The 24,639-nt window shown below is 39.1% G+C and overlaps 1 protein-coding gene across 6 annotated transcripts; it reads right to left on the bottom strand.

Annotated features, from left to right (window-relative positions):
* Window positions 1–410: 410 nt before the first annotated feature.
* Window positions 411–24,407, bottom strand: asrgl1 (asparaginase like 1). Of its 6 annotated transcripts, NM_001126762.1 has the most exon segments (8): window positions 1,345–2,482; window positions 8,067–8,177; window positions 8,495–8,613; window positions 9,406–9,517; window positions 10,297–10,451; window positions 15,174–15,316; window positions 18,678–18,868; window positions 24,285–24,395. In NM_001126762.1, coding segments are annotated over 4 exon segments (489 nt in total). In that variant the 5' UTR covers window positions 18,865–18,868; window positions 24,285–24,395; the 3' UTR covers window positions 1,345–2,482; window positions 8,067–8,177; window positions 8,495–8,613; window positions 9,406–9,513.
* Between the last annotated feature and the right edge of the window lie 232 nt (window positions 24,408–24,639).

Raw genomic sequence — 24,639 nt, 5'->3', positions numbered from 1 at the left:
AACAGCTCTAACATGAGCAGGCATGGAAAAGCTTGTAACAAAAAATACAGCCAAAAATGTGCACTGCATGGCTGAACCTAAAATAATTATTATAAACAAGTTTGAATTATCAAAATGAGAGATTAAAGCTCACTACTGAAAAATTTACCCACTTTCTATTAATTCCCATGGGATTTTTAGAAATGTAACTATCAAATTGTGAACTCTAACTTTCACCAATTAATAAATACGCTCCTAAAAATCCTATGGAAATTGACAGATAGTAGGTGAGTTTTTTGTGGGCTCTAATCTCACATTGATAAATCTGCCCCAATGTATTGTCCAGTAAGTAATAACATAGTCTACAATGCCCATTCCCAAAGGCTGTGCTGTATTAACAGCAATAAGAGCATAAATTAAGAGAAATCAACTCTCAATTAAATAAATGTTTTATTAAATCTACTCATTAATTACATTAAAGTGTCATATGAAGCATAAATCATTAAAAGAAATGGAAGAACAAATAAACAAACACTGCGTTAAAACGCAACACATTCTGAAGCTGGCAAATGTTCATGAGTGATTGTTTAAAGTACTACAGGATACAAAAATGTACAATATAGTCTGGAGTAGAGGATACACCAATCCCAGTTTTTTGGGTTCGGCCAAACCCCTGAATCCATGATAAGGGATTCGGGCGAATACTGAATGGAATCCGGAAGGGATAAATGTCGCCACGCGTGTGCCAACAAATTTTCCACTTCCATGTTCACGCAGCAACTTTTAGCGTATGCTAATTAGGGTTCGGATTCGGTTCGGCCAAATCCGAACCCTGCTGAAACCCTGGCTGAATACTGAACCGAATCCTGGATTCAGTGCATCCCTAGTCTGGAGTGATGAACTGAAAATAACACATTTCTCTGCAATTTAAATAATACACCATGGTAAGTTATAAAATAAAGATTGAAAGAGTGAGTTTTTCTGACCGATATATTATAAAAAAAAACAAATTCAGTAGCGGTATTGTACCACATGGACAAGGACTTCCCCAATTGACCCTTTCAGGTCTGGGGTGTGTGGGTTTAATAATTACATTGATCACAGCTCCTAAACTCAGTTCTGCAGTTGGCCCCTTTCGTTCCATCCCAGAAACTATGGGACATTCACCCTTTCCACTGGGAGAAACGGGTGGGGTTTGCAGTTAACCATATTGTAAACAAGCTATGTTATACAGTAGAACCCCCATTTTACGTTTTTCAGGGGACCATGAAAAAAAGATGTAAAATCAGGGAAAATGTAAAATCAGGGAAATGTGTTAAGGACACATAAATGTCAATGATTTAAAGGAAATAAGTACAGGAATCATTTTTTATTTGCAACACAGTTCCTTTACTGAGTTATTTCACAGGTTTTAGCAGAAGTACTGAAACAATTTTTTACAGTACTGTAAAACATTTTGCATTTAATGCATGTGTTTGCTAAAAGTTTGAATATCACTATAAATTAATAAGATGTGGAAAAGAATACTGTACAGCACTGAAACAAAAATCTGTACTCTTTTAAAAATCTGCACCTTGTACAGCTGTTCCCCATACTTGCAACTCTCCCCATACTTGCAACTCTCACGGTATTTTGTACGCTCCCGGAAGGTACGCATGCACAGTATGAAATATGAGGCGATAGTGGTGACGCTGACCTTCCTAAGATGGCGCCTGTGATCGCAAGACATGGGGGAAACTTTAATTCCTAAAGTAAGCTGTATTTTTACCTTAAAACTAAGTGATTTGCTAGGGAGAGGCATGATAAAAACAGTGTAAAATGCGGGAAATTCATATGTAAAATCCAGGAATAGAGCCCATAGGAATGCATTAAAATTGGTGGGACCACAAAAAAACGGTGTAAAAAGCGGGAAAACTTAAAATCCAAGGATGTAAATTGGGGGTTCTACTGTATGTCTAATTAAAAATCTAGTGTGGTATGACACCTTGGTATGACACCTTGCATGACTTTTACTGATTTCTAAAAGTACATTACATACATGTTATCAGATATAACAATGAAATGTATTTGCATATTGCATTGGAGGCACCCTGCTACACTTAATGCTGTTAGCAAATATTTACTTGAACATACATTTATCACATGAGAAAATCATAAGAATGATCAAAAAGGAACATACAGTACTGTATTATATGAAAAATTAGATTATTTGAAGACTGAAGTCACAAATCATTTTTTGTAATTCGATAATTGTCGACAATGAAAAGAGCAAACATTCAGGGATTTGTCTACAGGGCTTTTTCAAGAGGTATCACATTATTCTCGCCGTGGTAAATTCCAATATGTAACTGGTCATCTTTAACGGCAGCCCAGGACATTTGATTGGTGGAGAATTTAGCAGTCCAGTCACCCGAACTGTTTACAATGATGGCACCTCCAGTTCCCTCTACTCTGCTCTTCATGTAGTTCAGTCCAGCATCTGCAGCTTCTTCTGGAGACTTACCTGAAGCAGCAATCAGAAAATCAAATATTACAAACAAGGCAATTTCTGATCATGTGACGTTTCCCGGGATATCTCTTTTGATGTTGGTAGAGCTTTGGTATGGGTCATTAAAATACATTCCTCCAGAATTACGTTAAAAAAATTAATGAAACCTACAGGAAGTGGAGGGCAAAATCAAACCCACATAATATGCTGCAGAGAAATATAGGAGAACCAGAATTAAGCAAGGAGTAAAATGTAATATTTTTTCCAAATATTGGGCCAAAAACACTGCATTATTTAGGATTAACTGTCACCTAAAGTGGTGCCAAATTCCGCACCAAAAGGAGGCTTTTACTGATGAAGCCTTACAAATGCTAGTGAATTAGACATGCCAAGATGAAATGATTTTCTGTATAGCTTAACTTCAGCATCTGATTAGATTCTTTTAAATGCCATGTAAACTCATTAACTCCATTTCCTACTGCAATAAGTAAATGAGTGTATCTGAAAATATAATGTTTTCAAGTTATTTTTACAATATTAAAAACATATGTTTAAAAGTTTGAATTAATTTAAGTCCAAGTGAAATCTAGAAATTAAAATTTGCCTCTCACCCTTCAGGCTGGGGCTAGCAACTTTTGTGATCCAGCTAAACCCTTTAAATGTTTAATCAAGTGTTATCATTTGTTGTGGACTTGAAACACAACAAGAAAATGTGCCAGGTGTGCTGGGAGGCCATGTCCTGCAAGAGAATGGATGAACAATGGACCTCTATGAAGGATTGGTTCAAAGAATCCATGTCTAAGTCGGTGAAGGACTTAGTGAGCACGGTAACTGAAAGTGTACTGCAGAAGGTCTCTTCGTCTGTGGCTGGAGGTTTAAATGTGAAAGCAACTAGTGAAGAAGCTTTTCAACCTCCAGCATCTATGCATAGTCAGTCTAATAGATCAGAACAAGAGGAGGAACTTATCATTCTAGACGAAGAGAATACATTTGATACGGACATGGTGGAACCGGTCATTAAAGCTATGCGCAAAGTGTTGGATCTTAAGGATCCGGAACTGGAGACAAAGCAGGATAAAATGTTCAAGTCTTCCTCTAAAAAAGCCTTAGTGTTCCCCGTGCATGATGTGCTGAAGAATTTGGTTAAAGAAGAGAAATGTACCCTTATGCGGAGAGTGAGGTCAGCCGCTGGACAAGTCCACCTAAGGTTGATGCGGCCATCACTCGGGATGCCCGTAAAACCACGCTGCCAGTGGATGAGGGTGTTTCCCTTAAGGATCCTGTTGAAAGAAGACAGGATACGGTGTTGAAAAGCGTACTCGGTCTCGGGTCTGTTGTGCAAACCATCGATTGGAGTAAAGTGTGTGACCAAAGCAGCTAAAATATGGCTGCAGGAGCTGGAGAGTCAGCTTCAAGGGGGAGCAGATAAAGATGAGCTAATTCACACGGTGGATGATCTCAAGGTGGCGGTAGATTATATTACCGAAGCATCTATGGATATGCTTAAGTTAGCAGCTAGGAACATTGGGTACACAGTAGCTGCTAGGAGGATGCGGTGGCTGAAACATTGGCAGGCCGACACCCCTTCCAAGTTCAATCTTTGTGCCCTACCTTTCGAAGGCGATTTGTTCTTCGGTCCTAAATTGGACAGTATTATATCGAAGGCTTCAGTGGGCAAAAGTTCTTTTCTGCCACAGGAACGAAGGGAGAAGCGTCAGCCTGGCAGGACTGATAGGCAGTCCTTTAAGGAAGCAAAGGGTTACAGGCCTGGATGGGCCTATAGTAGACAGCACTTTTGGAGGAGTCGGGTGCAGAATCAGGGCAAGAAGGACTCCAAGCAGGATAAACCCAAATCCTTCTGATGGTGTCGGAACCCAGCAGCCGCCAGTGGGGGCAAGATTGCTCCAGTTACAGGCTGTCTGGGCAGGTACCACATTAGACAGATGGGTGTTGGATGTGATTTCTCGAGGCTATCACTCGTAAAGAAACCATGCAAAAATGTGTTTCGAGTATCGAGTTGGCCCAAAACTGCAGAAGCACATTCAGCAATGGCAAACATCATATCAGAACTCATATTAAAAAAAGTGATTTCAGTAGTACCGACAAATCAAAGAAGACAAGCAATATACTCTCCTCTGTTCCTCAGAAGGAAAACATCGGGAGAATTTCGGGCTATCCTGGACCTCAGGTATTTGAACACGTTTCTAAAGGTGAAGTCGTTCAAAATGGAGACTCTGAAGGTTATTGGTCAAAGTTTGCGTCAGAACGATTGGTTAGTAAAGATCGAACTTCAGGACGCGTATCTTCACGTTCCTATTGGGATGGCCCACCAGAAATTTCTCAGGTGTGCAGTGCAAGGGAATCATTACCAATATCGAGCACTTCCCTTTGGACTAGCATCTTCTCCGAGAACGTTTTCGAAAGTATTGGCCCCTGCAATAGCCCGGCTACATCTGCTAGGGGTACAAATCTTCAGCTATCTGGACGATCTGTTACTGAAGGCAGCAAGTATTGAGGAGTTGAATCAGCATCTACAACTCACCTTAGAGGTGTAAACAGAACATGGGAGGTTAATAAATTACTAGAAGTCTCAGGTTGTACCAGCTCAGCAAATGTTGTTTTTATAGGACCAAAGTGGAGGACATTATTCGCCTTGTTCGCAGTCTAAGGAAGTCCAGATTTACGACGGCCTGAGTATGCCAAAAGATGTTGGCAAAGTTGGTGGCAACGAAGGAGGCGGTCAAATGGGCGATGCTCCATCTTCGCCCTTTACTGTTCGAGTTCTCGAGACAATGGAGAAGGGAACACCAGGATCAGATTATTGTCCTGTCACAAGAAGTGCTAGACAGCCTGACCTGGTGCTTGAACCTGGGGAACTTGGTACAAGGCAGACCAATCAAGAGCCTGTTGTGGGAAATAGTGACCACGGATGCCAGCAGGCTCGGTTCGGGAGCCCATACTGGTCAGCTGACGGTGCAGGGTATTGGCCTCCGGAGGCGGTGACATGGTCATCCAACTTCAGGGAGCTGAGCGCGGTGCTTCAGGCCCTGTACGGGTTCAAACTTTCACTCCAGGGGTCGGCACTCTTGGTCCAATCCGACAACCTGACGACAGTAAGCAGGGAAGTACATGCAGCAGGAAACTGTTGGAACTAACTCTGCTAATTTTCAAGTGGGCAGAAGCCAACCTGGTGGATTTGTCAGCATCTTATATTCCAGGTCATAAGAATATCTGGGCAGACAGACTGAGTCGGGGAAACCTCCATCCCGGGGTGTGGGAACTGTTTCAACAAGTGTTCCAGTTTCTGGTGAACCTTTGGGGGTATCCCCTAATAGATCTTATGGCTACAGCCAGGAACAGGAAAGTCAAAGTCTTTTGTTTGCGGTCTACAGAGAAACAAGCACTGTTCTGGGATGCATTCAGTCAGGAATGGAGTTTCGACCTGGCTTACATATTCCCACCTTTCCCGCTTATTCCCAGAGTACTGGAGAAGATCCGAGCAGATCAGGCTACACTCATAGCAGTGTCACCATGGTGGCCGAGGAGGCCTTGGTTCAAACAGCTGTTCTCGATGGCAGTAGCAAAGCCAGTCAGATTGCCATACTATCAGGGAATGCTGACGCAAGGCAAAATGTGGGACCCGAACCCTCACAGCTGGGCTTTGACGGGGTGGCTTTTGAGTGGCAAGAACTGACAAGACTAGGCTTGGTGGATTCCTCTGTCCATACATTACTGGCATTTAGGAAGCCGTCAATTGAACATGCTTATCATAGAGTTTGTCTCCTTCTCTTCGCCTTCTGAGTCAGCAGTGGTAAACTTTCTTCAATCAGGTTTGGAAAAAAACCTTAGTTTGGCCACTCTGAAGGTGCAAGTATCAGCTTTGTCAGCACTGACTAAGGTTAAGTGGGCTGACCAGCCACTGGTGTCTACATTTCTACAAGGGGTGAAAAGACTGAAGCAACAGGTTAGGCCTGTCGTGCCATCCTGGGACTTAAACCTAGTCCTTCAGGCACTGGCGGAACCACCATTTGAGCTGCTAGAGTCTATAAAGAGTCTATAGAGCTATTGTCAATGAAGACAGCCTTCCTCATTGCGGTGACATCAGCAAAAAGAGTGGTGGAAATCCAAGCACTGCTGAGGAGTGATCCATATCTCAAGATACAGCAGGACAAGGTGGTGCTACGACTATCAGAGAAATTCTTTCCAAAAGTCGTATCCTCTTTGCTGGTTGTTTTGCCAGTATTTTTTCCCAATTCCTCTAATAAAGAGGAAAGGAAATGGCATAATTTAGACCTGGTGAGATGCATCTCAATTTATTTGAACAGAACAGAGGATTTAAAGAAGTGTGATAGTCTTCTCCTGCTCTTCAAAGGATCAGCTATTGGTAATCAGGCCTCAAAGCGTATGATTGCAAGGTGGATTACAGACTGTATCAAGAAGGCTTATCAGCTCAGACCTTTGCAGGCTCCTCCGGTTAAGGCTCACTCTACCAGAGCAGTGGCAATGTCTTGGGCATTCAGAGCTCAGGCTACTTCAGAGGAGATTTGCAATGCTGCTGCATGGTCTTCAATGTCGACTTTTCGTCTTTTCTATTGGACATAAAAGTCCTTTCTTCTGTTGTGTTAACCTAATAAATTTAGCAAACTCCCTCCCGGCTTTCTAGTTACTGCTGGAGCATGTCCCATTAGTGCCCACAGCCATGCGGAAGGACAGGAAAAGAGGAAAATTCTATCCAACTTACCGTAATTTTCTTTTATGGACTGAAGCATGGCAATGGGTATATTTTACCTCCCTGTTTGCTACCGGTCCGGAGCTCGGACACTGAAAGAGATGAGGTAGGGGGAGGGAAGATTCTTTTTTTTACGGGTCTTCCTGTCAGTCCGCATTGCGAGGGGGTTAACCCATTAGTGCCCACTGCCATGCTTTAGTCCAGGAAAAGAAAATTACGGTAAGTTGGATAGAATTTTCCTCTTTTAAAATTATTCATTGGCTTCAATTTGACCATAGCCAAACTTCTTTAAATACAATTAATTGTGTCAGAATTATGTGTCACCATTGATGCCTATGGCAAACTTCAGGTGTTTTCAGCAAGAAAAATTGTTGGCAATAATGGCAAAAACCAACCAAATGTTAGCAAATAGACATTCAATCTAAAAGACTGTAAAATGTATATGTTCCCCCACAGTTCTCTTAAATACAGGACCCTTGCAAATAGTATAAATGAGAAATGAATGTGACATAATTAGTAGAGTCAGTTTTGTCCAGTAATAGCAGGTAATTAGCTGTAAACATTCCAGCATTACACTCCAAATTGCTACTCACTGCTGTCTTCAGGAACTGTGTGAACCTGATGACATTATGATATGGCTCACATAATTCTTACACAACATTTCCATGAAATTCCCATAAAAAAGTCTAATTGCCCCACAATAAATAGTACAACGTGATTTTGCCACAAGCAGCATTTGCTTATTTACATTGTTACAGTTTTCCCTGCACTTTAGAAAACTGTACCTTTGTGTTGGAGTAAAGCCCATATAAAAATCAACTTGCAAAAAAACCAAAATGCATTTCAGTAGTACTAGTGTTTAATAAATACCTTGCTCCATATAATGAAGAATCAGTCTAGCTAGAATCACTTTCATGATACTCTCCCCATGTCCTGTTGTCGATACTGCACCTACATTATTATCAGCATAACCTCCACTACCTGTAATATGAAAAAGCATGAATTTAGGATGAGTAACTTATTAATTTATAAATGAATTACATTAAAACAAAGTCAGAGCTTGTTTTTATTAATGTGAATAAGGGCAGGTTTAATTATCTGTACAACATCTACATCATGTGTTTTGATTTAAAAATATGCACGTATTTTCAAGAGGTCAGGCAACATGCTATGAATCTGACCAAAGTCATAGTTGATTCTACCTGCTATGAATCTGACCAAAGTCATAGTTGATTCTACCTGGCAGTACAGATAACTTCACACTGAATTTTGATGAATTCTGATATTTTTTTCCTTACCTATGCAAGCAGTGTCACCAACACGCCCAACCATTTTATTTGTGAGTCCACCAGTAGATGTTGCACAAGCCATGTTTCCTTCACAGTCTATAGCAACAGCACCAACTGTGCCTAAACCTCTGAAAAATACAATTTACATAGATATTTCCAAATTCTAAAGCAAAAATTACCAGCTAAAGAAGTACCAGTGCTTCTTATTTATTACAAAATTATTTATTTATAAGAAAGTATGAATAAATGACAGTGGGGAACACAAAATAATGTTAGTTAAATTTCAGGCAAAGATTTAAGAGCTAATGAATAAGGCAGATCTATCAATTTTATAAGTAAACAGTTGTTCATGGGTGAAACTATAGCGCAAGTTACAGAAATTACAGTGTAGGGGCCATGGATTCTCCCAAATGACATGTAAAACTGGTAGATCTGGACATATGGGCACTAAATCAGAAGTGCTAATGTTTGTCCCATGTGTGTATTTCAGTATATATTTATTGGCTGTTACATTTTCAAACTGAGTTTTTATAAAAATTTAGGATATGTTTAGTAAGGGATGGTGCTGAACCAGCTGAATCAATTGGTAGTAAGATAAGTGTAAAGTTAAACAAGACCACAATTAAGATACTTTCCTGGTTTTTTACATTGGGAAAAATCTGAGGTTTAAGTAAAAAGATAAGTGACTTCATTTATATAAAAAGCAAAGAGACATAGCTCATATACAGGTTACATTAATGATATGGTAGTTGAGGCCCACCAGCCAAGTATGGGAGGAAAAGATCAAAAAGTATATGATGACTTTCTTGCCTACTGTAAACACTACACACACTGGAGTCTAATTAATTTGATTTCCAGGGCACGGGCCCCTATGTGAAAAAAATTTATAGTGACCCGAAACAACCCCTTCGCAGGCTCACCTGGGGAGTAGCATCAAATCAAAGGTGAAATAAGACGGCATAAAAGGTACATTCAGCCCTAGTTACACAACATTAGTCTCCCAAGCGTAATGGATTTCTGACAATTTGTCAACTGTATAAAAAAAGGGGAGGAAAAAAACGGAATATGTTTTTTTTAGAGCACTGGCTGGAAATTTTAACACAGCAAGGTATGAAGTGGGAGTAAAGAAAACAACATTTGCAGAAGTGAAAGACAATTTGCTGAGAAATGTGTTATCGGAGAGGGAGTTAAAGAAAAACTGGAAGACCTGGTTGGAATGGGAGTTCATTTCACTGACTCTGTATAATATTTAACTAGTACCGTGTTAAGTCAGAAAGACCAAAAAGTGATGTAGTGGGTTGTAGATATGATTTAAGTTTTTAATAAAAGGAAATTAGAAGCGTGTGGGTTGTGCCTTAACTATTGTATTAAAAAAAAATGTTTTTTTGTGGGAAGAGTGGCTGCAAAAAGGAATGTATGTAAAGACATTTTTAAACATACACACAATGTTCGCATATAATGAGAGCATTATTTAGCTGAATATTTGTATTTGTTATTAAAAACTAGATTAATTTATGGCACATTACCACCCATGCCATGGCTGTAATACTTGACTGTATTAAGTAATCATGTTTGTTCAGGTGCTGCTACTGATTTTGCTTACCTTTACACAGCATAACATAAATGCTCTATACAATAAAATGAATATATACTTCCACTTTATATTAAGCTGGTTTCCTAAAAGGTATGAACAACACCCAACAAATACCCTTTTAGTCGTTAATTTATGGACAATACTGTTTTAGGCACAATTAAATAAGAGGGGGAGAGTTAATACTTAATCACAGCAGAAGAAAAGTATCGCTTTTTACATTTGATCAGCAATTGGATTTGAATTCTCCTTTAGGTTTTTCATCCATCTTTTTCTGGAACGTTCTGTAATAAGAGTATCGTTTGGAGTTTCTGGAATACCTTGCGCTTTGGCGAATAGGGTGGCTCCTTCACAAGTTAAAAGCATGTGGTCAGTCTAAAAAGGAGAAACAGATAAGATATTGGTTTGGTTAAAAGCAGACAGCACTGCTTCAGAGGTCAGGTTTATGCCACCCCTGCTCCCCTTACTGTGTTTTTTTGTATCAGAGATGGTTGAGGGGGGCTGCATCACTGCTGCAGGGAGCACAATAGTGCACTCCGCATTAGTAGAACTGAAATTTCTCATTTTTATATAAAATTGGAATTCATATAAAAATCTTATTGCATGATGCAACAGAGTGAGTTTCTCAACTCACCTCATGACAGCAGCACCCCTGAAAGTGGTGTAGTTAGATGGAGAATAAGAAATGCATAAATTAATATTATTCTACATGAAGGACTATATTTATGTGCGGTGCCACTTCCGTACAAGTGATTTTACAATCGCCAGATCGACCCTCCTCACCCCCCAGCTCCTGTACCGGATTTCTACAGAAAGATTATTATATAGATTATTATATAGGCACCCACGAGCCATCACCCAAAAGCTGCCGTCCTAGGCACAGGCCCTCGGGTGCCTGTACAGGTATGGGATCCCTTATCTGGAAACCTGTTATCCAGAAAGTTCCGAATTACGGAAAGGCCATCTCCCATAGACTCCATTATAAGCAAATAATTCTAATTTTTAAAAATGATTTCCTTTTTCTCTGTAATAATAAAACCGTACCTTCTACTTGATCCCAACTAAGACATAATTAATCCTTATTGGAGGCAAAACAAGCCTATTGGGTTTGTTCAATATTTAAATTATTTTTAACAGACTTAAGGTATGGAGATCAAAATTACGGAAAGATCCTTATCCGGAAAACCCCAGGTCCAAAGCATTCTGGATAACAGGTCCCATACCTGTACCGGTTAGTGATAAGCAACATTTTTGGCCAGGTTTTGCTGCAAAAAAATGCCCATAGACTCGATGGTTGCAAAAAAAAATGTAATTTTCAATGTTTTGTAAATTTTCAAGGCAAACCAAATAATTAATCCTTATTGGAGGCAAAACAAGCCTATTGGGTTTATTCAATATTTAAACTTAAGACTTAAGTTATGGAGATCCAAATTATGGAAAGATCCCTTATCATGAAAACCCCAGGTACCAAGCATTCTGGATAACAGGTCCCATACCTGTATATAAATATGGTCCTGTCTACATGTATTTTTACATTCAAACACAAAGAATTATTTTAGGTTGTGTGTTTCTTTTCCAATCATTAAAACACTTTACTCTTTCCAGCATTAGGACAATTAATTGCCCTCAGGGTAATTTACTATAAGCTTTCTGAAAGGACAAGCATACTAGCAGGCATTGCTGCAGGGATCCAATCTACAATGTACTGAATTAGAAACAATGATGTATTAAAGGTGCATAATCTTGTATGTTTGACTTATGCATCAAACCAAGGCCACTACAGCCCTTTAGCAAAAACAGTGCTGGGCCAAACACGCAGTGTGCCCAAGGCATACCCCCAACCCTCAATTTTCCCCGCGCACAGGGTGAGGTAAGAAGTGAGGGGAAGAGATTGATGAGCAGGAAGGGGTGATGCAGAGCGGGAGCAGCAATGTGATGCACTATAGTCAAAAGTGGGGAGTACAATGCATCGCCAGCTGGAACTAGTGGTAGGCAGGTGAGGTACGTGTCTAGTGCCCCCTCTGTTAAGCCCTAGGCACATGACTCTTTTGCCTACCCCTAGTTCCATCCTTCAGCAGAAAAGATTTGTGCCTCTGAAGATGACCCTGGTAGCTTTTGATATTCATTTCTGTTGACTCACAGCACAAACTCTGGGCTGCAATCTGTTAGGGACATTTTATGTACAAAAATAAGGATCCAAATTAGGTCTATTTACCAATTTAGATTCACATTACGTGACAGCATAGCCCAGCATTCTGCATCATAATACACTAATAATCAGCTTCTATGACAGGGGTAACTTCACTTTGTGCCATTATTTCCAACAGTCCCTAAACTTCTCAATAGCAACCCAGACCACTCTGAGCAACTGCAACACTGTCATTGGCACCAAAAATCTGAGAATTATAGCTTCTTATCTAAAGACAAACACAAGAACAGTTAGGGAGAGTGCAAGAACAGTTAGTTACATCTTTGCAAAAGCTAGGGAAAACATCATACCAAACATCATAATAAATAAACTAAAAAGTTGTAGTTGCCCCTTAAGATCAATTGACCCATGTTTGTTCTATTAATGCAGTGTTCTGCTGTAAATAAGTAGCGCTATTTAATTAAAAAATATATACATATGTACTTTCACAAGTTATGTTTAACTAATTCTAAAATCAAAGGATTTTAATCTAGGGCACATGGGGTGCTACCCCATGAGATTTTAAGAAATGGCAAGTTTGAAAAAAAGTAAATAGTCAAGTTTGCAAACTCCATGCTAAGTAGATGGAGGTCCCTTCATATAAATGAAAGAACCACTAGATGGCATACAAACCTTTTTGGCTAAAATGGAAATTATTATGCACAGCATGTTAATTGTTTGCTTCATTCACTTCACTAAAAATGCAGCACAACTATGAAAATAAGGATCTACCACAATTTCAAATTACTTAAAATGTAAAATGTTTTTCGTTCATTAATTATTTTTGTTAATTGTTTTTGTTCATTAATTGGTTGTATAAATGCTCAGTAAAACTTATTTTCTGGGGCCCACACACAAGCAGACACTGTCTTCACCACTACTCTTGACCAAATTAGCAATTAATCAACCCCCGCATGGACACAAAAATGTTTCCTTCTTCTGGGCATATTCACATAAAAAAAATCAGATCTGCTTTACAAATGCAGCCCTATTTATCAGCAGATCAGAGTCTATCTATATAAACAGGTGTAGCCATACTTGTTCTAATAAGGAAACCTAAAGCAGAGATGCAAATGGACAGTCTACAGTATTGTGAAATATGGATGAATGCTTCCTTGGTTTAAAAAGCAATAATAAATGCTTAACAAAACATTTACGGTTTTCTAAATCCATGATATGGTTGTATAAAGTACCTTAAATATGACAACAGACAGAAAGATAGCTACATATTTGTGATTATTCCCCTTCAGCTAGCTTTTTTTTTTTTTTTTTGTAACTTGTATTTTATTAAGGTTCAATACAAACAGAGCATAGAGTATTCGCAGTTTTGTACATTGTGATGATGCATATAAAAGGGAAAAAATATCAGACATTTCAGGCACATACATTGCATTTGTTATAATTTCCTTGTGAGCATTTTCTGGTTTATCAAAATTATTTAAGCCATGTTGAGCATAGTTTAACAATGATATATATGTTTTCGCTGGGTTGCAACGTTACCTGAGAGTGGTTACTGGACGTTGTCATGTGCGAATTATGCGTGTGAAGGAGAATTATTCTCAATGAGAGTTGGTATTGATAAACTAACTAACTTAACTTAAAAGTAAAAAAGAAAATGAGAAGTATAGGTCAAAAGTTTGTGACCATATGCCTTATTATGTACACAGAGCTTCAGCTAGCTTTTAACCCTGAATGTACATGGATAACTAACATTTGCTGAAACAGCCCTGACTTGCCATATACTTGCCCAGATAATTATGGGTAAAATTGGTCAACAGCCCAATCAATTTTTGCCATGTATGGCCAGCTTTAGCGTAGGCTAATCTATTCAGTTAGCCAGTAAAATAAACAATTTTTATACATGTTCACAATAAGCCTTTGTGCACTCCAATAGTAGATCACGAGGAGGTACTGTGCTATTTATACTGTAGTGTGTAAAGAACAATCTTTTTTTTTTTTAATATAGTATCCCTCAAGTATTCCTTAAACATGGGAATCTCCTTAGGGCGATGAGAAAACAGGAAATTAATCATCCATGATAAATCTCCTCTACCGCGGGCGACTAATCTGCAAATGTCTTCCCATTGACGATAATGTAAATCACCAGAGGAAAAACATACAAGTCATCCAAAGTTTCCTTCCGAGGCAACTGTAGAAAAAGCTGACACGTTTTCCAGTGATTTACATTATCGCCAGTGGAAAGGCACTTGGAAAAGATAAGTGGCCCACAGTAGAGGAGTTTATCTCAGGCAACTAATCTCATCTGTCATTGCCCTTATTATACTTGGTAAGCACAGAAAAACAATGGTGTAATTAAAGTAAATTACATCCACTGCAGTACAGGTATCGGACCCCTTATCCGGAAACCCATTATCCAGAAAGTTCTGAATTACGGAATGGCCATTTCCCGTAGACTCCATTATAAACACAGTACAGTACATTGTACTTAATCCCAACTAAGACATAATTAATCCTTATTGGAGGCAAAACAAGCCTATTGGGTTTATTCAATATTTAAATTATTTTTAACAGACTTAAGGTATGGAGATCAAAATTACGGAAAGATCCTTATCCGGAAAACCCCAGGTCCAAAGCATTCTGGATAACAGGTCCCATACCTGTACCGGTTAGTGATAAGCAACATTTTTGGCCAGGTTTTGCTGCAAAAAAATGCCCATAGACTCGATGGTTGCAAAAAAAAATGTAATTTTCAATGTTTTGTAAATTTTCAAGGCAAACCAAATTAGTACAGATTTACTCATCACTAGTGCCGGTACACATGAAGTGTCAAACAGCCATCTAACTGGGACATACTCTATCAAACCATCTCAGCGTGATTTCCAGAGGTACGGCTTCCAAAACACCTTAAAGAAACTAGACATTCTTTGAAAAAAAGGTAATAAAAATACCTTTTCCATAACTAGGCGGGCAAGTTTTATTGGATTAGCTATGTTTCTAACTGCTGAGACCGCACCGGAGTCTAAATTTTTCCCATCCATGATGATGGCATCCATCTCTATATATCCTTTTTCATTCAGAACGGATCCATGGCCTGTAGATTGAAGCACAGAGTTAACAGGCAAATAGGAAATCTGGATTTGAATTTTCCAAGTGATTTTTGGACAAAAAAAAACTTCCAGTCTCATAAATGGGAAACAAAGGTTAAAAATGATGATAATGGTAAAAGGGCAAAACTATAACTAATAAATCCTGAAAAGAAAAATAATCCTCTACTTATAGATTACTCAGTCTGAATAACAGATGTTTTAGCCAGCTTGTTCTATTTAGTAAACTAGTCCAACAAGCACTAGTCATAACTGGTTACAACAGAAGCCAAAAATGTGCTGACACTAAATACTGGTGCCAAATCTCCCTCATTCTAGCTGATGCACAACTCCAAACTGCAAGACTTCACAGTTTAAAAGTGACTTCAGTCTATTCCTTGGCAGCAATGGATCTCAGAATCACAGAAACACACAGGAAAATGTAGTAAGTCTAAATTTGTCCACTTCTTGTAACTCACATCAACCAATCAGATGTTTGTTTTCAAAGAATTTACAAGTAAATGCTACCTGTTGATTATTTGCTATAAGTTAGTAGACAAACCTAGCAAAACTAAAGGGGATCTAAACACTGCTGCACTGTATTGCACTCTACTGCTTAACCACACTTTACTTAGTTGTTGTTGTACTACCAATCCCAAAATAATGTAACATTTTATCAAGATTAAACATGCTGGAAATTATAGTCCACCAACATCAGGGTTGTATCGCTAAAGCTATACTGCACAATACAAACTTTTCCTGACTCTCCACATTCAGCGACTGCTTTAAAATGCAGAATAGTCCTCAAATGAGAATTCCCCCTAACCTATGTAATTCTGGTTCCATGTTCTTTGTTCCTGCAACTGAAGTTGGAAGCAATAAAGACATTTTAAAGTGTGTCCTTTATCCCCATGTCTAATAGTCTAATATACCAGAATGACAATACTGGTAATCAGTAGTTTACCAATGAATTATTTTGAATGTATAACAACATTTTTGGTCAGTAGTATTTTCATTGGTCTATTTTCTTGCATGCGTAATCATGTTTTTCAGCAATTTCTATAGAAAACTAGGGGGCACAGTGGAACAGCATTATTGTTGGGTTTAGAACCCCATTAAGACTATTTATTGCATTACCCCATAGAAGCAATAGCCTTGATATCTTGTATAAAAGCCATAGATTCAATGATGTGTAGCATAGAAAGAGCTAAAAAAAGGTTAAAATGTTAAAATATTACCTAGATTTCTGTATTTATCACTGCTAAGTCAGAATAATAGACAATCATCTTAAAGGGAATCTTAATCCATGAAATGAAAACATTTAAAATTACTTTGAGTGGTCCTCTGAGCACTTTTGGATTTTATATAAAATTTCTATTTTAGTAATTCCTGAGATATTAGCAATTTTAGACCGCTAATACCAGGCTTTCAGCTAATCAACTCTCTTTGAACATCAGAGTGCATATTCAATGCACTTACTGTATTTAATTCACCCTGGGGTTGCTGAGTCACAGTTGGGCCAAAATCCTGGAATTAGCCATCTAAAATAACAAATATCTATAACGCAAAAATATAAAATTAATTTAAACTTTAAATGTAGCACTTTGAGTAAATTTACATAAATGTATTTTTGGGTTTAGGATACTGGCACACGAGGAGATTAGTTTTCTGTGATAAATGTATCAAAACAGTTTTGTAAGGAAAAATGCTAAAGGAAGCTGGCAGGGACTGTTTTTTTTTGTTTTGTTTTTGTTTCCCCCAACCACAGTACAGACTCTATTGGCCTGCACCTCTGGTGGGGGAAGCAATTTTAGTGTGATAGGTGCCCTTTAACACAAGTATTCACATACTTTGTCCCAGGAGGGCTGTCAATGTTTAAACTATGTATTCAGTAATGACAAGAAGTACAATTGTTTGTGAATTAATTTAATCAGCTTGTGTTATTATTATTATTGTATTATTATTATTGTAATAATAGTCTAATTTGCAGAGCAATTAATGCAAATACACATGTAGTAACAAAGTAACTGTATAATAAGACAAAGTTTGTTGATGATTTAAGTGTAAATATCAAGAAACAAACAAAAAGTTATAGCAAGTGCTCTTCTGAACACAGTTATAGCTTTACTTTTTTGTAGATATAAAATATGCTTGCACAACAAGCATGACACAATGACATGGGCTGCAAGGCAGAAGAGGCAGATTAGTTGGGTGGTGATAAAGACAGTGTATGTCCACCTTCAGACAATGGCACCTTAGGCATGGCTAAGGGCTTTGGCAGATGTGAAGATTAGTCGCTCACCAGCAATAATGTAGTCATGTAGATGATTTATTGTGGGTGACAATTTTCCATATGTACCCTCACCCTAAACTGCAAGCTGAGCCTGCAGCACATCCAAGAAAAAGTAGGATATCAAAGAATACTAATTAAACTTTTGGCTGACAATTACATCTTTATATTGACAATACAAAAAATTGAGTCTCATACGATTACTGCTGCATTATACTGTACCTACTGTCTTTTCAATAAAATAATAAAAATTTCATCAGCATCTTCCTTATGTATCTTATGTCAAGTGTCAAACTTCTATATCCTCTTTAATGCCATCTCCCTTAACCTAGCAAAACAGCGCTCATTGTACTTCCACCCACTTATGCCCTACTCCCACCTTCACAGAAACTGTAAACAACACTATTACTAATTCCAGTACACAGATTTGCTGCCTCATGAGTCATATTTGATTCTGCACTTTCCTACATTCCTCTCTTCCAATCTCTCACAAAATCTTGCCAGTAACACTTTATAATATTGCAAAACTTACTACTCAGGACATTTTCAAAAGACTAGGACACTCATTATTCCTCTTTTAATTATATTACTGCAAAAACCTGCTTGCTTGCCTTGTTGTTCACTTGTTTAACCCCTTTCTAGCTGATCTAAAATACTACTACAAGATTCAATTACCTCACTTGTTCTGCACTTCACTGAATCCTTTATATTGGCTGTCTATACATTCTTGTATTTAAGTTGAATTCCATAATGTAAAACCATTTTGTTCCTCAAAAGACTTTCTTCCTGCCTGGTAACCTCACATACATGCTTACTCAGCATATTTTATTTTGCCAGTTGTGAAAAACTTTTGAGGGATATGTGGGCAGACAGCAAATGTCCATATCAGCATTGGAAGCCACAAAAGTCTTTTTTTTGTTTGAATTGGGCAAGAGGCCCAGCAGTAGTCAAAGATGAAAGGGAAAATTATTGGCTGCACGGGAGCAACCACAACCATGTATGAAACACCCCCACATACCCACACTGTTATGTTCACTGTTAATTCAGACCTTCTGTTTTTTTATCACTAAACTGGTTACCTGCATTAAATATTGGTTCATCTTCCATTACTATAACAGCCTCTTCAACTGCGGTGAGTGCACTGCCCCCTTGTCTTAAGACATCATACCCCTTTAAAACTGCACGCTTCACTCCTAAACGATATGTTTCATCCAGTTCCTTAACAATCTTACCGGCACCTCCATGAACAACAATCACAGGCTTCATATTTCTGTGAAACAAAGTTAAAAAAATTAGTTAAAAGTTTCTTCAATATAAGTGTTTCTTAAGCTGGCTAAGTCTAAGCTTCAGTCATTTTGTCCCTTGTGTCTACAGCTATACATACTGCTCCTTGGCCCTTAGTCATAAAGAATAGGCTTAAATAAAGGTAGAGGTGTACTAGATGACACAAGACTGCCAATAAATACAACAGAGGCATAGCACAAGTACTCTCTGAATGATGATATTACAAACACAATTAAGCAACCATGTTTGTGACTACCACTGCAACCTCTCTGATCTGGTTCATGTTGACATTACAATAGGCGAACCTCGCACAAGAAAAAGTGGATGCACAGTGTGTATGAGTAAATTACAGATGTCAAATAAATAAAGAAAAGTTACACTATTATTGGCACAACACTGAACTTATAAGTAAAAATATCTTTATTTAAGTTTATTTAAAATCAAAGTTTCATTAAAAAGTATAGAAAAGAGAGGAAAACAAAATAATAAAAAATCCTACACAGTCTTAGTACCTAAGGGGACATGATTACTCTGTACAAGTACATTAGAGGGGATTATAGGCAGATGGGGGATGTTCTTTTTCCCCATAAAAACAATCAACGCACCAGAGGTCACCCCTTTAGATTAGAGGAACGGAGCTTCCATTTGAAGCAGCGTAGGTGGTTTTTCACAGTGAGGGTAGTGAGGCTGTGGAATGCCCATCCTAGAGATGTGGTAAAGGCAGATTCTGTTAATGCCTTTAAGAGGGGCCTGGATGAGTTATTGAACAATCAGAATATCCAAGGCTATTGTGATACTAATATCTACAGTTAGTACTAGTGGTTGTATTTATAGTTTATGTATGTGAGTGTATAGATTGGTAGGTGTGGGTTAGGTGTGCTGGGTTTACTTGGATGGGTTGAACTTGATGGACACTGGTCTTTTTTTCAACCCTATGTAACTATGTAAGTATAAATTCGTTCAGAACCAGACAAATTATAAGTTTAAATCGCTGCTATTCTTGCTGCATCGAGTGTGGAGGCTGGTAATTGTTGCAAAAAATGTTGCCAAAAACCTGAGGTTGATAATGTAATAAACCACTCAAATGGGAAATCCCCAGGAGATTCTTTGTGATCGCTACAAATGTATCACTTCAGTTCATGTTGTATTCTCTGGATATTTCTCTAATATAGTAAAACCATATCTGCTACTGTATGCTGGCTTTTTCATGCATGAAGGATGCCTATGTACTCCACACATCTTACAGCTCACATGTTCCAGAGCACAAATCTAAATATTCATATACATTGAGGGAGGGGGTGCAAGGTGCCTTGCTTACTCCTTCTAGAATCTGGGATAATGAAAAAGCATGTGACTGCTTCATTTGTGATATGAGTGAATCATCGGGAGAGAAGGTGGATAAAATCAGGCTGGTGAAGCAGGCTGGTGTGGGAAAGAACTGTGGGAGGAAAATAATGCTAAAATAGTCAGAGAAAGGAAGGACAAAAACTAAATACAAAATGATACTGGGCAACAACAGCTCTAAATAAATCAGCAGGATTACATGCTTAAAGGAGTAGTTTAGCTTGACTGTTACTTTTTTAATTGCTTTGTGCTTTGGAAAAATAAATTAGTTTTGTTTTCCCCACTCTTGTTTTTGAGCAGCAGCTCAGCAAGTCTGCCAAATCTCAAAACTTACAATCCAATGCTTTTTATAAAGTCTGTTAAAATGTGGTTCATTAGTTGCAGGCAAAGCTTTAAAGGAGAAGGAAAGGCAAAGTCACTTGGGGGTGCCAAAATGTTAGGCACCCCCAAGTGACTTTAATCGCTTACCTTTTATCCCGGGCTGGTGCCCCTGTTTGGAGAGAACAGCACCAGCCCGGGATAGCTGCAGCACTTCCTCTTTCCTGCTTTGCTCGCGCGCACATGCGCAGTAGAGTGAAAAGCCGAACTTAAACAGAGAAGTCGGCTTTTCACTCTACTGCGCATGCGCCTGTCGTTTAGTTGTTGCAAAAAGAAGCAGGAAGCGCTCCGCTACAGGTACAGGTAAGCGATTAAAGTCACTTGGGGGTGCCTTTCCTTGTCCTTTAAAGGAGAAGGAAAGGCTAGTAAAGAGTTAATCTCAAGCTGCAGGCATACCTTCAGTTGTCTCAATAGTGCCCTTATGTCTCCCCATATTTCCCCCCATAAACGCTGATCTGTGTAAAGAAAGTTCACATAATGCCTCACTCCTGCACAGATACCCAGACCAAGTGAACATGCTCAGTTAGTAAGACTATGAGTCAGCTTCCTGCTGATTGGCTCAGATCCACATTCCTAAGAGGGGGGGAGTGAGTTTTTAGCATTCTTGAGGGAGGGGGGAGCAGGAGAGAGCAGAGAGCAGAAAGCTGCATGTCTGGCACAGGAATTACAGACACAACAAATATTTTTTCAGAGAAGTCAGTGCAGAGTTTCTGTGAGTGCTTATGGCTGTATTTACATAGACCTTTCTGATAAAGCTTACTTAGTTTTTACCTTTCTTTCTCCTTTAAGTCAGTCAGCATGCTCAATAGGGGCTAAAGGTGCTGCTGCTAAGAAAGGCAACAACTAATATATCAAACTATAACAGTTTAGAGCGAGATGGTAACTAGTGATGAGCAAATCTGTCCTGTTTTGCTTCACTGAAAAATTTGCGAAACAGCAAAAAATTTGTGTAACATGGATCAGGCGACCATTTTGTCGCGACCGCGCCTATTTTCGACCGCGGATTCATGCCTAGATGGTAACCAAGTTTATTGAGCTGCTACTGAGAAACAAGGGGGAGACTGCAACATTACTTTTAAAATGTACCTTTATAAAAATAAATAAATACATTTAAAAAAAATCATGATATGTGGTGTTGGATGAGCTACCCCTTCACGAAAACCTTTAGTAGCCATGGCTTTTCCAGTTCAGTCCTAGCAACATAGTTTTGAGGACTCATTTACAAAGGGCTAGGTGCAACTGCAAAAAAGTTAGGTTGGTCTATAATTTTAATTGTGAAGTAATAAAATCATTTTTTTCTTTAAACTGTGCCAGAATAATATATGGTATATGCCACTATAGGTTTTCTCTGCACAATGTATTTTTTAAAGATTAGATTAATAAATATATATATATATATATATATAAATAAATTACTTTCCCTGATTGGCCTTTGCATCAGGTCTGACAGCCCGCACTTTCTCGCTACGCCACAAGAGGCTGTGTGAACTTGGCCTTGTAAATAGCTCACATAAAAATCCTCTACTGCCTCCAATCTCATAACAACCAGGTGACAGAAATCCTATATTCAAAGGCATTTATAAGCCAGAAGATTTGTTGCTAGCTGCCAAGTCATCAAGCTCTCTAGCCATTATCTTGCCATCCCTCACCCATTCCCTTATTTCTTTTTTTCCCTACAACTGACCTTATGACTGGACTCTGCCTTTGCCTGTTGCTTGTCTAACTATTACTACTCACTTAAGATGGACATACAAATTACAACTACAATCTTTCCCGCAACCATTGGTTGCTGAAAAGAATGTTCTTTTTCTCTAACATTAAAGGATAAGGAAAGGCTAATTTCACTTGGGGGTGCCAAAATGTTAGGCACCCCCCAGTGATTTTAAACGCTTACCTTTTACCCTGGGCTGGTGCCCCTGTTAGGAGAAAACTGCACCAGTCCGGGGTAGCTGTAGCGAGTGCTTCCTCCTTCCTTATTTCTTCTGTCTTCGGAATCCCTGGGCCAGCGCAGTAGAGTTAAGAAAAGTTGGGCAAGCGTGTGAAGACAGAAGAAGGAAGAGGAGACACTCGCTCGCAGCTACCCCAGGCTCGTGTGGTAAAAGGTAAGCAATTAAAGTCACTGGGAGTGCCTAACATTTTGGCACCCCCAAGTGACTTAGCCTTTCCTTCTCCTTTAAGAGCTAAATCATCAGATATACATGAAGAAACAAAAGAATTGTACCTCTATCTGACCATTCAGTATTAACATTTTGACAATTTTCAGGTGCAATCAAACGCACTCAATAAAAATTTGCCATCCCGTCCGATCGGCGAGATGACCGTTATCCGATTCTCGTTGACTCGTCTCCCACCATACATGCACAAAATATTGTACAAAATCTTGTCTCATACAAATATTGGTGTGTGAAGCCACCAGAAAATCATCTTCCGTCATTGTCAATTAAGAATTGACAATGTGGCACTGTCCTTAAAACAAATGTTCTGATTAAACCTACAGCTGAAGTCAGAGGATAAGTGACTATATATAAAGAACTAGTGGCTTTCACCACATCTGTTATCAAAAAATGATGGGAAGCCAGAAAGGCCCTACTCTATACATCTAAATCTTTTTCTGTGCTAACACCAACAGTCTTATAAGTTGCCAATATCTCTCCTACACCACATATGCGACATTAAAAGCAATTGCAGCTCTGATGACAGGATAAAATACTAAAATGACATTTGTTCCTTTGCCTCTGGAGCATACCACATACAAACAATACATTTGAAATCAGCCAGCATAAGCAGCTGTAAAGGCAATCCTACATTTCTGAGGGCAGAAGTCCTTGCAGGAAACCTAGTTTCAGTCAGTCAGGGCTATGGGAGAATAGCAGCATATAGCTGCAGGGTATGTAATCAGAAATAAAAGTGTTTTCTGATTACTACCCATTTCTGGATTTTCCTGCCATTCTAGCTGTGAGCATTGCTCTGAGATGCTTCCTTTCAAAATAAAGGTGCTTGTGCGCTGTCCCCATGCTTTTCAGCAGGGATGCCATCACATGTCACAATCACCTGACACCAAAATTAGCTGGGCCCCAATGGTTAAAATTCAAAACACATTGGTGGTCAGGGGTCATAATGGTTAAATGGGTTAATACAGTTGCAAGGGGGTGGGGGCAGGAAACTAGTTATCGTTTTCTTACCCTGCATGTGATATCTTGCCCCTACCAATACGTGCCATGCAGCCACTTATCCCCACTTGTTTCACTGCACCATTTCTCCGTTTCCTCCCCCTTTCGCTACTCTCTTCCTGCATATAACCTCTCCATGTGTCACTCTCCCTTAAAACCCCATGTGCCGTTCGGTTCTATTTCATGTGTTTCATTCCCCCTCCTTACTTGCATTTACACTGACAAGAGCCAGAGAACCCGCTTCTTCTCTCAGCCCGTACGGCTTTCTATCATGTTTGTTTCCTGATTAAACATTAAGTCCCGGTACAGCTGCACAGGGATTGGATAGACTGCAGGGTGATGTCTGAACTTCCCGGCCGCCTATCCAATCGCTGCGCGGCTGTACCGGGACTTAAAGAGGACCTGTCAGTTTTTAAAAAAAGCATGGAAGTATTTGCAAATATAATAAACATCATAAGAGTTTCATTATTATTTTAAAATAAGTAGAGTAAGACACTTTTTGAAACTTACATGCAAAGCGAACCAGGAAAGCGCCATGTTCAAAAGAAGAGAGGCCTTTCTTCCGCCCTCGCGCTCTGTGCAGCTGAAATCTCGCACATGCGCAGTGACTCATTACGCGTGTAGGAGGAAGAGAGGAGCCGGCGCACTTCTGTTCGGCTTTTTTGGAAGGTGGCGGCGCGACGTTTACTCCCTTCGTGGTTCTGCGAAGGAGCTGCTTTTTTTTACAAATTTAGCACGCTTTAGTTCTTTGGCTGAAGATGGCAAATATGATGGGTACATACATAATTACTGTGAGGGGGCAGGAGCGGGGGCCACATGATTTCTGTGGGGGCAGCTATATTACTCTGGGGGCAGTAGCACTGGG

This window comes from Xenopus tropicalis, chromosome 5 (assembly GCF_000004195.4).
Source record: "Xenopus tropicalis strain Nigerian chromosome 5, UCB_Xtro_10.0, whole genome shotgun sequence".
NCBI classification, from domain to species: domain Eukaryota; kingdom Metazoa; phylum Chordata; class Amphibia; order Anura; family Pipidae; genus Xenopus; species Xenopus tropicalis.
Note: the sequence above shows the minus strand (reverse complement) of the source record. Positions and strands in the feature narration are given on the sequence as shown.

Excerpts from the sequence above, each read along its gene's own strand:
- asrgl1 (XM_012962725.3), bottom strand. The coding sequence starts at position 23,899 with ATGCAGGAAGAGAGTAGCGAAAGGGGGAGGAAACGGAGAAATGGTGCA. Across the intron at positions 10,452-15,173 it reads CCCGCCTAGTTATGGAAAAG|ACTGACCACATGCTTTTAAC; the intron begins GTATTTTTATTA and ends TCTCCTTTTTAG. Across the intron at positions 8,614-10,296 it reads AATCCAATTGCTGATCAAAT|AGGTTTAGGCACAGTTGGTG; the intron begins GTAAAAAGCGAT and ends TGTATTTTTCAG.